At 33.1% G+C, this 14,756-nt stretch overlaps 1 protein-coding gene across 2 annotated transcripts in view; it reads right to left on the bottom strand.

Annotated features, from left to right (window-relative positions):
* SKAP2 (src kinase associated phosphoprotein 2) overlaps nucleotides 1-14,756 on the bottom strand; it is a 162,066-nt gene that overhangs the window by 67,168 nt on the left and 80,142 nt on the right. For both annotated transcript variants that reach the window (XM_057550043.1, XM_007171516.2), the window contains exons 5-6: nucleotides 3,576-3,653; nucleotides 1,732-1,815 (exon numbers count right to left, since the gene is read on the bottom strand). In XM_057550043.1, coding sequence (XP_057406026.1) covers nucleotides 1,732-1,815; nucleotides 3,576-3,653 — 162 coding nt within the window. The remainder of the gene's footprint in view (nucleotides 1-1,731; nucleotides 1,816-3,575; nucleotides 3,654-14,756) is intronic.

The following is a 14,756-nucleotide window of genomic DNA, read 5'->3' as shown; positions in this document are numbered from 1 at the left end:
AAAATCTTGATCTCAATTCACAATACTGTACAAAATTTTATTTCTATAATAGTAACACATGTTTATGACCTATGATAATCATAATTGAACTTGGACTCTAAATTTTCTGATGAAATCACCTACTTAAGATTTAGCAGAAGGGGGCTTCCCTGGTGGTGCAGTGGTTGAGAATCTGCCTGCCAATGCAGGGCACACGGGTTCGAGCCCTGGTCTGGGAAGATCCCACATGCCGCGGAGCAGCTGGGCCCGTGAGCCACAACTACTGAGCCTGCGCGTCCGGAGCCTGTGCTCCGCAACAAGAGAGGCCGCGATAGTGAGAGGCCCGTGCATCGCGATGAAGAGTGGCCCCCGCTTGCCACAACTAGAGGAAGCCCTCGCACAGAAACGAAGACCCAACACAGCCATAGATAAATAAATAAAGTGTTAAAAAAAAAAAGACTTAGCAGAAGAAAGAAGGATACCTGTTGATAGCTGTTTATAGTTTACACTTCACTGACTCCATTTCTACTTACGAACATATTGTAAATTAGTGACAGAATGCAAACTAGCCACTAAGTTAATTCTCAACTTGATAATCCCATTAACCAAAAGGTGAGACCAACTTCTAGCATCATGCACGTATTTAACATTTATCTGAAATACAACAATCATATCTGCCTGATTTTATAATAAGGAAAAAACCCCTAAAAACTGCAAATAATGTCAAATGAAATATAAACTTCCAAACAACACTGATAAGAAACAATTTCATGGGAAAGTTTATATTCAGTGATATTGGACTTTTACATCTTTTCTTCTCCTTAAGTGTCCTTTCTGGAAATGAATGTCAGCTATTTATATACAACCCTTACTTTATAAGATTCAACTTCTGACCTGCTTTTCCTAGATAAAAGCAAAACTAAGAAAGCTTATATTCTTTAAATGTCAGTATTTTACGGCTTTATTTGTTCAAATAATGAACTTAAAATTATGTGAACTATGAGTAAGTTATTAATTAGCAAGTGAAGTTACAAAATGTATCATTGTTTCTAAATTAATATAGTGATAATAGTGGTTCAGAGCACGGACTCCTACCATTAGGCCTCCGTTCAAATCCCAAAACTGCCATTACCAGCTCCATGACCTTGAACAAGTTACTTAAGCTCCCTGTCCTCAGTTTTCCAAACAGTAAAATAAGTGGGACTAATGATGGTACGTACCTCACAAAGCTGTAGTTAACCAAGTTAATATAGCTAAAGTGCTTAGACAGCTAAGGTGCTTAGAACAGTAACCTTGATAGATGTTTGCTGTTACTTAAATCCATAAAGGAAGCTGAGAAAGGTGTTGCACACGTTTCATTTTATCTAAATTTTTCTTTTAAAATATTTGAAGGAAAAAACATCTTTCCTCCCTTCAAAACTCCCACAACCCTAAAGAAATTCTACAACTACAGCCTGGATGATAAATATCAGTAATTCCTGAGGTAAAAGGCCACACGGATGAAAGTTATTTTTCTCTTTCCTAATTCAATAAAACACAATTGTGTTAACTTTTAGGGCATTCTGGAACGTGGAGCATTTGTCAAATAACAGAATTATTAATTACCCTTAGGCTATAATATTAAAATTTTTAGTTATTCTTTCTCCATTTGTCTTCAGCTTATTCTACACCCAAGAGGTAGGGGAGTGGAGTAAAATGCCCCCCCAAAACCCTCATGCAATAGAAGCTGATATAACTGAACGCCAATACTACCTTTATCACTTCCATAATAATAGAACACTGTTTTACTGAGAGCGCACCACCGTTTCTGCCATTCAAATCCCAGAAAGCTGTGATCTACAATAAAGAGGGAAAAGGAACAGTTTAGATAATATATATTACCTTTATAAATATAATGCAATTCCCTTATTGTAAAAGGAAAAGTTAGTTAATATGATTTCTAAGGTTCCTTTTAGCTGTAAAATTCTATGACTAAATAATTTGTATCTTCTTTTCCAAGAGACAAACAAAAAACAAAACATAAAACAAAGCTAAAAGGAATACACTAGAAATGTAAATTGATACAGCCACTATGGAGAACAGTATGGAGGTTCCTTAAAAAACTACAAATAGAACTACCATATGACCCAGCAATCCCACACTACTGGGCAGATACCCTAAGAAAACCATAATTCAAAAAGAGTCATGTACCAAAATGTTCATTGCAGCTCTATTTACAATAGCCAGGACATGGAAGCAACCTAAGTGTCCATCGACAGATGAATGGATAAAGAAGATGTGGCACATATATACAATGGAATATTACTCAGCCATAAAAAGAAACGAAATTGAGTTATTTGTAGTGAGGTGGATGGACCTAGAGTCTGTCATACAGAGTGAAGTAAGTCAGAAAGAGAAAACCGTATGCTAACACATATATATGGAATCTAAAAAAAAAAAAAAAAAATGGTCATGAAGAACCTAGGGGCAAGACAGGAATAAAGACGCAGACCTACTAGAGAATGGACTTGAGGATACGGGGAGGGGGAAGGGTAAGCTGGGACAAAGTGAGAGAGTGGCATGGACATATATACACTACCAAATGTGAAATAGATAGCTAGTGGGAAGCAGCCACATAGCACAGGGAGATCAGCTTGGTGCTTTGTGACCACCTAGAGGGGTGGGATATGGAGGGTGGGAGGGAGGGAGACGCAAGAGGGAAGAGATATGGGGATATATGTATATGTATAACTGATTCACTTTGCTATAAAGCAGAAACTAACACACCATTGTAAAGCAATTATACTCCAATAAAGATGTTAAAAAAAAAAAAAGGAATACACTACAGCAGAGATGGGACTGCTACATTTATGGGATCAACTACATGGCTAACAAACTTTCCTGACAGGAAACAGTCAGAAAGGTATTTGACTATAAAGCCTTCAGATAATTGATTCATCAGGGTCTCATTTTCTCATCTGTCATAAAAAAGAGGGAGAAGGAGTTGACCTAGATTATTTCTATTATCTCTTTCAGCTTTAAAATTCAGCTAAGAAAGCTAAGAAAAGCAAACGGAATATAAATAGGAAGGCCCAAAGGGACTACCTGAGAGATAAGCAGAATGGTAATGAAGGGACTTTCCGCTTTTCATTTCCCGTATCATAACACCACCTCCATATTTCATTTTCATTATATATTGGGGTTGAAAGAGTGAGACCATATGGTCAACTCCCAATTATCATAGCCAATGGAGAGGAACACTGAATGAATAACAGAAAATGGCAGACAATATGCTAAGCTTGATCTGAACCGTAGCAAACATGGCGTATGCCAGGTCAGGTACAGATAACCCACTGCTCAGCTGGGTGGGATAACTGTGAGAAATCTCATCCTTGAGAATACAGTCATGGCCCACAGCTCTCCTCCAAGAGGCAGGAAACAGCTCCTGAATCATCTAAAAATAACCAAGGTTGACAACAAAAAACCTGACCAAATGTTTTATTTTGTTATTAAAAATTATTTAGAACTGAAAGCTGTATTCTGTGGTTTGGATAATATCATCAGGGTTTCTTAGAGTCTTAGATTTTTAAGTTTTTCATTAGAATCATATGATTTACCTTTTCTGCGTTTTTCAAGGTAGCCAGCCTTTAACACAAAAGGAAGGTCCTGTGCTGCAACTGGAGGGAACTGGTTCCCTACGGAAAGTAAAGGGGAAAAAGCAGTGAGTAATCCATTTTAGAAAAATCAAGTATCAGATCTCATAGATTCAGTATACTTTTAATCACCCAAATTAATTAAATCCAAGTCTATTAGCTTTGTTTCAGATCCATTCCATAGATTAGTCCCTCTTCTCCTTCTGTGAATCTCAAGAGCAAAAAAATGTTCTGTATCGTTATATCTTAATATATTATGTTCCCAAATACATTATGTACATAATACAAATATTATGTAACAGAATGAACTCTAAAGGGCAATATTTTTTGACCTACATTCTATAATGAATGGACTAGGAAACTGTTATAAATAAGTGCAATAAACCCCTGAAAGAGAAGTTAGGAATATCAAATAAATCATATAAGCTTCTTTACATTGGATTAACTCTTCAAGAATTTTGATGCATATTAATTCTTGCCTACATAAGAATGCCTACCCCTATTCGTACCTAGTAAAACATAAAATGATTTTTCCCCCAAATCAAATGCTATAATTTGAGTACATAGCAAATATTCTCTCTTCCTGGTTATACTCACAGAGAAATCTTGTGAATGAGTATGCTTTAGGGTTTTCTAGGGCATTTGAGAGTCTAAAACTAGGTAGATAGATCTGATAGAACTATCATAAACAAATATTAGATACTTACAAAAAATTTATAGATTAAGCCAAAAGTTAAGTCAATTAGAAATCATATATTCATGATCATGGATGGTAGGTTGCTCAATAATTTCACAGAGTTCAATATTTTTACAGACTTCATTAGAAATATACTACAGTTGCCTCAGCATTTTACTAGAACTCCAACAAGTGAAAATAACCAATCTAATGAAAGTTTCTATGGAATACACCAACAGAAATAGTTTTAATATAGTTTATGATAAAAAGTGTTTTGATAGGAAGTTTATTATATACAAATTCAGCACATAATTACCAACTGGCTTTTTTAAAAAATCCAGTAGTTATAAAATCATAGTTATTTTTCCTTAAGAAATAAAGCTTCAAATTAAAGCACTAATTTCAGTTCTGTGGTGGATCAATTTTGCTCAGTAAACACAAAACAATATCATTAAAATATATTTAAAATGGGGACTAATTTTGAAATACATATAAAATTTTAGGGAAAGCCAGTGTAAATGTTTAAATAGTTGTTCAATCAATGTATCCATTTGATCCATTGAAGGTAGAAGTTATGTAGTACAATTTTTTTGTACATAAAATAAAAATCACATAAAGAAATCTCAACTATGTGAACAAGTCCTAGTTAACCACTAAATTAAAGAGGGTGACTGTAGTTTGATTTGTTTTCTTAAAAGAAAAGAAAAACAATCATTAATAGCACTTTTTAAATTAAACTAGGTTACACTAACAAAAAATAAACATAGAAGTAGTGTATCACATAGAAATATGAAATTTTAGCTAATATAAAACCATTTGGGAAAGTTTTCTTTCTAAATAAGATTCCTGAAAACAAAGTATTTACTTCTTCAACTAAGCAAGACCATAGTTTAGTTTCTGTGGAAGTATGCTTGTGCTCAGTCTTTTATATAACTGGCACATAGAGTTCTTAAGTGAACTACACAAAACTTCTTTGTGAAAGGCATCATTTGGATGACATTTCAGAATGAGAAAGCAAACATATTAATTAAATACTTTAACATGATTGTTGTATGTCATGAAAAAATTTCCAAGTGGTTTGTCCATAGTGGTAAAAATAAGAAGATTCACTGCAAACATCCTATAAATAATTTTGTATCTTTCAGATGATGGAAACAAACTCTTAAGCACTGTCCATTCTGGATGAAATTAAACTACACAAGGAAGAGGCAACTTTTCAGTCTTCAGGTCTGATGTAATTGGGCATGGGGAGGCATTAATGACCTCTACTTGGCTAGATAAGGCTCGTTGAGAAGAAGTCCCATGACCCTCTCATATCCATTGAGGCATAATAAATGTTCTTTACATATAAAATAAATGCTCTAAATCTTAAGAAGAAACTTTATATTCTGAAGAGAAATGAGTACCTTTAGCATAGCTTTCAACTTTAAAAAGTTACTGGTCAAAAGAAAAAAAGAAGGAGGGGGAGAAGTAGAAGAGGAGGAACAGGAAGGGAATTAGAATTTACAAAGGTGAATATATACATAACCTGAAGCTTTTGCTTTAAGAAAAATGTTGACTAAATTTCTACCTGATAAATCAATAAAATCTGATGTCACAAGCAACACTTATTCTGGATTCTAAATTCATGTTTCTAATATAAAATCTTTTATTTCATTCCTAGAGGGAAAAAAGGCAAATTTTCAGACTGAAATTTCATTTTTCTAAACCTCTTTTGCTATTTGTCCAACATCTAGGATTTGTTTAATATACATGTGAATTTTTTTAAAAAGTGTATTAATAGTAATCCCTTTAGATACTTCAGATTTTAAGTTCTTAGAAGAACCATTTGACTTGTATAACACCATAAACATATAAACAATTAATACTTCTTGATGATAGAAATTGAAAATTTGTAACAAGATATAAAAAATAGTAAATTCTCTTTAAAAAACATGAACTCTCACATCATTTAGACCTCATACCACTGTACCTACAATGATCAACAGTATGTCACCATTTAAGAATACTTACATTGATTCAAAGAATTAAGACTACAAATGCAGGTATAATAATACATGAAGAAAAGAAAGGTAAGGCTAATATAAACCTATCTGGCAGGCGTCAGCAAAGAGCTGCTGAACATTTGCCAAACACAATTATATTATCTCACTATTTACAACATTCCAACAAATTCACAATTATATTATCAGCTCTGTTTCACTATCAAAATTCACATCCTTGTCCCAAAAGTAAGTTTAGCACTGAGCCTTAATCCTTTGGCACATAGTAGGCATTCAGTAAATGCTGGCTTTTATTAATTATAATTAAATATTATTATATTTAGTATAACTAAATATTAATTCAAATGAATGGATGCCAATGTAAATAAGACTAATGTTGCTTAGGGAATTTTAATCAGAAAAATGGAAAAAAGTATGATTTGGTAACTGCATGAGTTAAGCACTGTAGTTATTTTAAAAGCAGCTCAAAGATTTCCTTTTGGTTACATGAAAGTGGTTGATGAAGAAATTATATCCTAACTCAGAGGAGAAAAAATAATTAACCTATAATCCAGGACAGCTTATTTATACTGCAGACGGTTACTGATACATGGCTTCCTTAAGTGGCCACAATGTTCACTACCCTGAGGAAATAAACACATACTGAATAGACTAGTCTTCTTTTTATAAAATGAGCATGTATTTCTTATATAATAGTCCTACTTTTCTAAAGAAGATCAATATTAGACATTAAAACTAACATCCTACAAGAGCAGACAAGGAGTGGGTCTTCTTCCAATTGGACATTTGGGAATCTGAAATATACAAAATGGTAACAAGGTCACAAAAAATTCAAGTAAGTGTCATGTGCCTACTATATTCCTATTAACTCAGTAGGAGAAAGGAAGTAGTGGAGCCCAAATTTCTTATAGTTAGGTAGGTATTTTATTCACAATACAACTGTTTTTAAAAGATAACTCAGGAATTCTAGACTGTGTCTGGAAACTTTTGCCTTAAAATCAAACTGTGTATATAATGGACATAGTCCACCAGCAAGCTAAAGGAATGGAGTCTAGAATCGGAAAAATGGAGAAGAGTTCCAAAGTATGAAAATAAAAAACAAATTACCTAAAACCTAAGTAAGGTATTACCTAATTTTAGCAATTTTATTAATCTATTGTTTTAATTTTTTCCCTTGAAGCTAGGGTAAAAAACACTGGAATGCTTAAATATATCCAATGTATTTAAGAAATAAGTTTTATCTTTAAAAACGTTTTAAATATTAAAAATAATTATTTCAAAATGAAAAATAATTATTTCTATTTCAGAGAAAAATATAAACTGTCTTAGGCAAGAAGTATCTATCACTTAGGCTTATTTCAGATGTTAAGTTGGTTGGGTATAATACCAATCTTGGCATTAACAAGGTATGCAGTTTCATTCCTGTATGCAGGACAGGGAAAGGTGGAAAAATAGGTCCAGATCATAGAATGCTTTAGTTGGAAGAAAAGGCCTAGAACAGCTTGGAAACCCCTTGAGTAAAAGAGGAAGTTAGGGTAGGGAAGAGAGAGAGTTAAGAGTTGGGGGAAGAAAGAATTAGAATTGAGGGGAGAAAGAGGTCCTATCATCCTTTCTTTTTTGTACCTCTTTTCTTAAAATAATCTAAAGAAATAACCTTTGTTTAACTCACAATTTTATCCAGCATTGGGTTTCTCAATGCCATATTCCTGAGCCTTCTCCAACACTGACATGTCTTCTAATCCACTCCTCCCCTGCCACACGCACAAACCCATATTAACTGTATCCCACCCAGTCTGACACCTCTTTAAACACATTTATTTTTCTAAGACTTAGAGTGAGGCATCGTTTCCAAAGTGCAACTTAAAAGTGAAGATTTTTTTTCAGAAATGAAAAAGGAGAAGTTACAACAGACACCGCAGAAATACAAAACATCCTAAGAGACTACTACAAGCAACTTTATGCCAATAAAATGGACAACCTGGAAGAAATGGACAAATTCTTAGAAAGGTATAACCTTCCAAGACTGAATCAGGAAGAAACAGAAAATATCAACAGACCAATCACAAGTAATGAAATTGAAACTGTGATTAAAAATCTTCCAACAAACAAAAGTCCAGGACCAGATGGCTTCACAGGTGAATTCTATCAAACATTTAGAGAAGAGCTAACACCCATCCTTCTCAAACTCTTCCAAAAAATTGCAGAGGAAGGAACTCTCCCAAACTCATTCTATGAGGCCACAATCACCCTGATACCAAAACCAGACAAAGACACTACAAAAAAAGAAAATTACAGACCAATATCACTGATGAATATAGATGCAAAAATCCTCAACAAAATACTAGCAAACAGAATCCAACAACACATTAAAAGGATCATACACCACGATCAAGTGGGATTTATCCCAGGGATGCAAGGATTCTTCAATATACGCAAATCAATCAATGTGATACACCATATTAACAAATTGAAGAATAAAAACCATATGATCATCTCAATAGATGCAGAAAAAGCTTTTGACAAAATTCAACACCCATTTCTGATAAAAACTCTCCAGAAAGTGGGCATAGAGGGAACCTACCTCAACATAATAAAGGCCATATATGACAAACCCACAGCAAACATCATTCTCAATGGTGAAAAACTGAAAGCATTTCCTCTAAGATCAGGAACGAGACAAGGATGTCCACTCTCACCACTATTATTCAACATAGTTCTGGAAGTCCTAGCCACGGCAATCAGAGAAGAAAAAGAAATAAAAGGAATCCAAATTGGAAAAGAAGAAGTAAAACTGTCACTGTTTGCGGATGACATGATACTATACATAGAGAATCCTAAAACTGCCACCAGAAAACTGCTAGAGCTAATTAATGAATATGGTAAAGTTGCAGGTTACAAAATTAATGCACAGAAATCTCTTGCATTCCTATACACTAATGATGAAAAATCTGAAAGAGAAATTATGGAAACACTCCCATTTACCATTGCAACAAAAAGAATAAAATACCTAGGAATAAACCTACCTAGGGAGACAAAAGACCTGTATGCAGAAAACTATAAGACACTGATGAAAGAAATTAAAGATGATACCAACAGAGGGAGAGATATACCATGTTCTTGGATTGGAAGAATCAACATTGTGAAAATGAGTATACTACCCAAAGCAATCTACAGATTCAATGCAATCCCTATCAAATTACCAATGGCATTTTTTACGGAGCTAGAACAAATCATCTTAAAATTTGTATGGAGACACAAAAGACCCCGAATAGCCAAAGCAGTCTTGAGGCAAAAAAATGGAGCTGGAGGAATCAGACTCCCTGACTTCAGACTATACTACAAAGCTACAGTAATCAAGACAATATGGTACTGGCACAAAAACAGAAACATAGATCAATGGAACAAGATCGAAAGCCCAGAGATTAACCCACGCACCTATGGTCAACTAATCTATGACAAAGGAGGCAAAGATATACAATGGAGAAAAGACAGTCTCTTCAATAAGTGGTGCTGGGAAAACTGGACAGCCACATGTAAAAGAATGAAATTAGAATACTCCCTAACACCATACACAAAAATAAACTCAAAATGGATTAGAGACCTAAATATAAGACTGGACACTATAAAACTCTTAGAGGAAAACATAGGAAGAACACTCTTTGACATAAATCACAGCAAGATCTTTTTCGATCCACCTCCTAGAGTAATGGAAATAAAAACAAAAATAAACAAGTGGGACCTAATGAAACTTCAAAGCTTTTGCACAGCAAAGGAAACCATAAACAAGACGAAAAGACAACCCTCAGAATGGGAGAAAATATTTGCAAATGAATCAACGGACAAAGGATTAATCTCCAAAATATATAAACAGCTCATTCAGCTCAATATCAAAGAAACAAACACCCCAATCCAAAAATGGGCAGAAGACCTACATAGACATTTCTCCAAAGAAGTCATACAGACGGCCACGAAGCACATGAAAAGATGCTCAACATCACTAATTATTAGAGAAATGCAAATCAAAACTACAATGAGGTATCACCTCACTCCTGTTAGAATGGGCATCATCAGAAAATCTACAAACAACAAATGCTGGAGAGGGTGTGGAGAAAAGGGAACCCTCTTGCACTGTTGGTGGGAATGTAAATTGATACAGCCACTATGGAGAACAATATGGAGGTTCCTTAAAAAACTAAAAATAGAATTACCATATGACCCAGCAATCCCACTACTGGGCATATACCCAGAGAAAACCGTAATTCAAAAAGACACGTGCACCCGAATGTTCATTGCAGCACTATTTACAATAGCCAGGTCATGGAAGCAACCTAAATGCCCATCAACAGACGAATGGATAAAGAAGTTGTGGTACATATATACGATGGAATATTATTCAGCCATAAAAAGGAACGAAATTGAGTCATTTGTTGAGAAGTGGATGGATCTAGAGACTGTCATACAGAGTGAAGTAAGTCAGAAAGAGAAAAACAAATATCGTATGTTAATGCATGTATGTGGAACGTAGAAAAATGGTACAGATGAGCCAGTTTGCAGGGCAGAAGTTGAGACACAGATGTAGAGAATGGACATATGGACACCAAGGGGGGAAAACTGCGATGAGGTGGGGATGGTGATGTGCTGAATTGGGCGATTGGGATTGACATGTATACACTGATGTGTATAAAACTGATGCCTAATAAGAACCTGCAGTATAAAAAAACAAACAAAACAACTAATACTAAACTTTCATTGGGTTATTTGTATGGAAATATGTTAATATAAATGTTTCAGACATTACATGAAATTTCTAAAAATCTTATATTTGCATTTGTATGGAAATATGTATGGAAATATGTTAATATAAATGTTTCAGACATTACATGAAATTTCTAAAAATCTTATATTTGTATTTGTATGGAAATATGTATGGAAATATGTTAATATAAATGTTTCAGACATTACATGAAATTTCTAAAAATCTTGTATTTGTATGGAAATATGTATGGAAATATGTTAATATAAATGTTTCAGACATTACATGAAATTTCTAAAAATCTTATATTTGTATTTGTATGGAAATATGTATGGAAATATGTTAATATAAATGTTTCAGACATTACATGAAATTTCTAAAAATCTTATATTTGTATTTGTATGGAAATATGTATGGAAATATGTTAATATAAATGTTTCAGACATTACATGAAATTTCTAAAAATCTTGTATTTGTATGGAAATATATATGGAAATATGTTAATATAAATGTTTCAGACATTACATGAAATTTCTAAAAATCTTATATTTGTATTTGTATGGAAATATGTATGGAAATATGTTAATATAAATGTTTCAGACATTACATGAAATTTCTAAAAATCTTATATTTGTATTTGTATGGAAATATGTATGGAAATATGTTAATATAAATGTTTCAGACATTACAGGAAACGTCTAAAAATCTTATATGTTCTGGTATAATGTTATAAGTAATAATCCTAGTTATTACTTTAAAATGTATATCTCAGAAATAACTAATTTTCTTGTCAACTGCATTATTATGAACTTTCATCAAATCTTTAACCATGGTCATTTTTAAGTCTTTTGTCATTTACAGACAGTTCTGGGTGTACTCTGATGATTTTGCAAATATGTTCCTATAAAAGAGTTTCATCTTCAAGAAATTCATGGAAAAGACTCTGACAAGTACAGGTTTCTGGTAACTGACTGTACTGCTGAACTGAATGAATAAGCATTTTCAGAACTCTAATGAAAAACTGATGAACTCATAAAAGTGCTAACAAAAGATCAAGATGAAAAAAAAGAAATTAATTACATGGGACTGAGTGAACTGATGAGGATGAGTATAATTTTTGTGACTTTCTGTCTGAATTAAAAAAAAAAAAATCCCACAAGGACTCAGAGGCAAAGAATATACAAATCAATTTTCACTGCAAAGTAAAGGAGCTGTTACAGTGGAGGATTACTGGACTGAATGTCAATATTATGACATAGTATAAGTGTGTTTCATGTTTGGTAATTGCAATCATTGTTGCTTTTGTTGTGGTCATCCATGTACAATGCTTGGTGTCAGTCTATCTCTTGTAAAAATAAAATACAGTGTGTGTGTGTGTGGAAAAAAAAAAATAATAATAATTTATCCCAACTGATAATATTTATCCATTTGGCAAAAAAGACAATGTTTAATTATGAATTGATGGTGTTTTAATTACCAACTTTATGTCTCAAAATTTGAATATAAACTTCTATTATTAATAAACATCTACATTAACTTTAAAAAAAAAAAAAAAAAGTGAAGATTTTTTAAAAATCTGTGTAAGTTTTAACTACTGAGTTCTGGAATTAACTTTTTATTCAGTTTCCTTTCCACCTACTTGGCTCTTAATGTGGGACTCTCAACAGGTGTCAAGGGATGTGAGTGATTCAGAGACCTTTTCAAAATAGACATCTGTTTTTCATTATCCTTATTTTTTGATACGCAACTTGGTGGTGACCAATTTAAATGCTCAATTTCTATGAAATCTAAAGCATCATTTTTACTAGTTTAGCATTAAAAATTATTACAATACTATGAGCTTCACTATATTAATATGGTCACAGCTTTATGGTTGTTCAATCTAGAATTTGTACAAAATCCTACTAGGTTTCTGAGTCTCATCTTTTACTGGCTTCGATTTACTCATCTTTTACTGGCTTTTTCCTTTATTACTTGGCATTTGTATAGTTTTCAACATGAACATTAAATTTTCAATAAGTTTCCCTCCACCTTCACACAGCTGATGACTCCTTTTCACTAATATTGGAAAAGAAAGGAGATACATATAAAAAAGATTGCTTTTGCTCATAAGAATTTTCACTCTGAATCAGGATCTTGGTCTAGTCAGTCAAATATTCTGCCTGTTACCACATGGTATGACTGTTTTCCTTGAACTGCAGAAAGTTAAGGACAAGTCCCTCAACAATATCTTTTTTCCCTCTCAATTCACATGAATAAAACATCCATGAGTTTATCTTTTTAAATTTTTCGTTTTCATCTGATAGCTGGGATACTGAGTTCCATAAATTGGCCACCTCTTGTGGGGAGACAGTGCTTTCTTTTATCTTTTCTAAACTTATATGTGATCAATGTTTTAAAATGCCTTGTCATTCTGGCATTCCTGAATTTGATAAATACACTCTTTTTTTTTTTTACAGTATTTACCCACTTAATGATTGCTTTATATTCAAAACACATATTAGCCTTCAATTTTCCAAGAAGAGTAATCATTTTAGTTTCTCATTTCATGCTGGCAATACTCTCTCCTACCCTGATCAACTCAATGGTTACTTTATTGGCTAGGTGGCTAGGTTAACTGCTCCAGTTCAAATTCATTTTTCCTAAGAAAAATTCATTAGAATTTTATACTTCATTAGAATTCAAGTATATTTTCAAGTGTCAATATTTCATGCATTATAGTTTTGTATAAAGGTAGAAAAATGTTTCTGTTTTGTTTCCTGTATCTTTCCAGATGATGTCCAGTATCTTACACACATTTCCAGCTGAAGAGTACATTGGGTATTTAACTTCAGGAAACTGTCTATAAATGAGCTTTGTTCCCAGAGGTACTACTGACTCGGAACTCGTTATTCTACAGGTGCAATTTAATTACACTTTACTTCACATTTGCACACACGAACTTAGATGACATGTTCCCTATTTCTATAAAATATATAATAGATACAAAGACACAGAGTTGCTGACACTTTTTAAAATTAATCTAAAAGGTTTTAGAGTGCCAAAGTTCACTAGTATACCTGCAAAACAAAACATAAAGACTATTCCCTAAAAGAGAGAGAAACCTAAACTCAACTTGGATATAAATATTAAATAAAATGGTTTTGTGGTATAGCAGATAACTAAAAGCTTAGTTTTACATTAATACTGACTTTAAGATACATGGAATAGGTTAAGAGGTCTGTAATGAAATCCCAGTTCTGCAAATTTGTGACCTTCAGCAGGTCACTAAGCCTCTCTGTGTATCAGTTTCTTCACACCTAAAATATGGAAAAATGAAATTAGATTATCTCTAAGCCCTCCACCCCCATTCTAAGATTCCATGAAATATATCCACACTAACATTTTCCTTGCACTTTCAGTAACAAATGGCCAAGGTTCAAGATGGATTCAACTTTCAAAAATATCAAATGTGGAAACTGTTCACAACATATTTTTCATAGAGTAATGGATAACTTCCTTTAAATGTAGCATAGGATTGTTTTATGTCATTTCAAAGGTTTAATTTCTAGCTAGAATCTTGGCCTGGAATATCTTTGAAAACTATATATATAAATTATTTTTTATAGTCTAATAACTCTCCCAATCCACATGGAAAATTTGGAATCTCAAATCTTTTTACCAGTTATTTTAGTGGCAAAAAAAAAAAAATGTATTCAAAGGACACATCAAAC

This window comes from Balaenoptera acutorostrata, chromosome 7, assembly GCF_949987535.1.
Source record: "Balaenoptera acutorostrata chromosome 7, mBalAcu1.1, whole genome shotgun sequence".
Lineage (NCBI taxonomy): Eukaryota > Metazoa > Chordata > Mammalia > Artiodactyla > Balaenopteridae > Balaenoptera > Balaenoptera acutorostrata.
The sequence above is the reverse complement of the archived record's forward strand: the minus strand, read 5'-3'. Positions and strand labels throughout refer to the sequence as shown.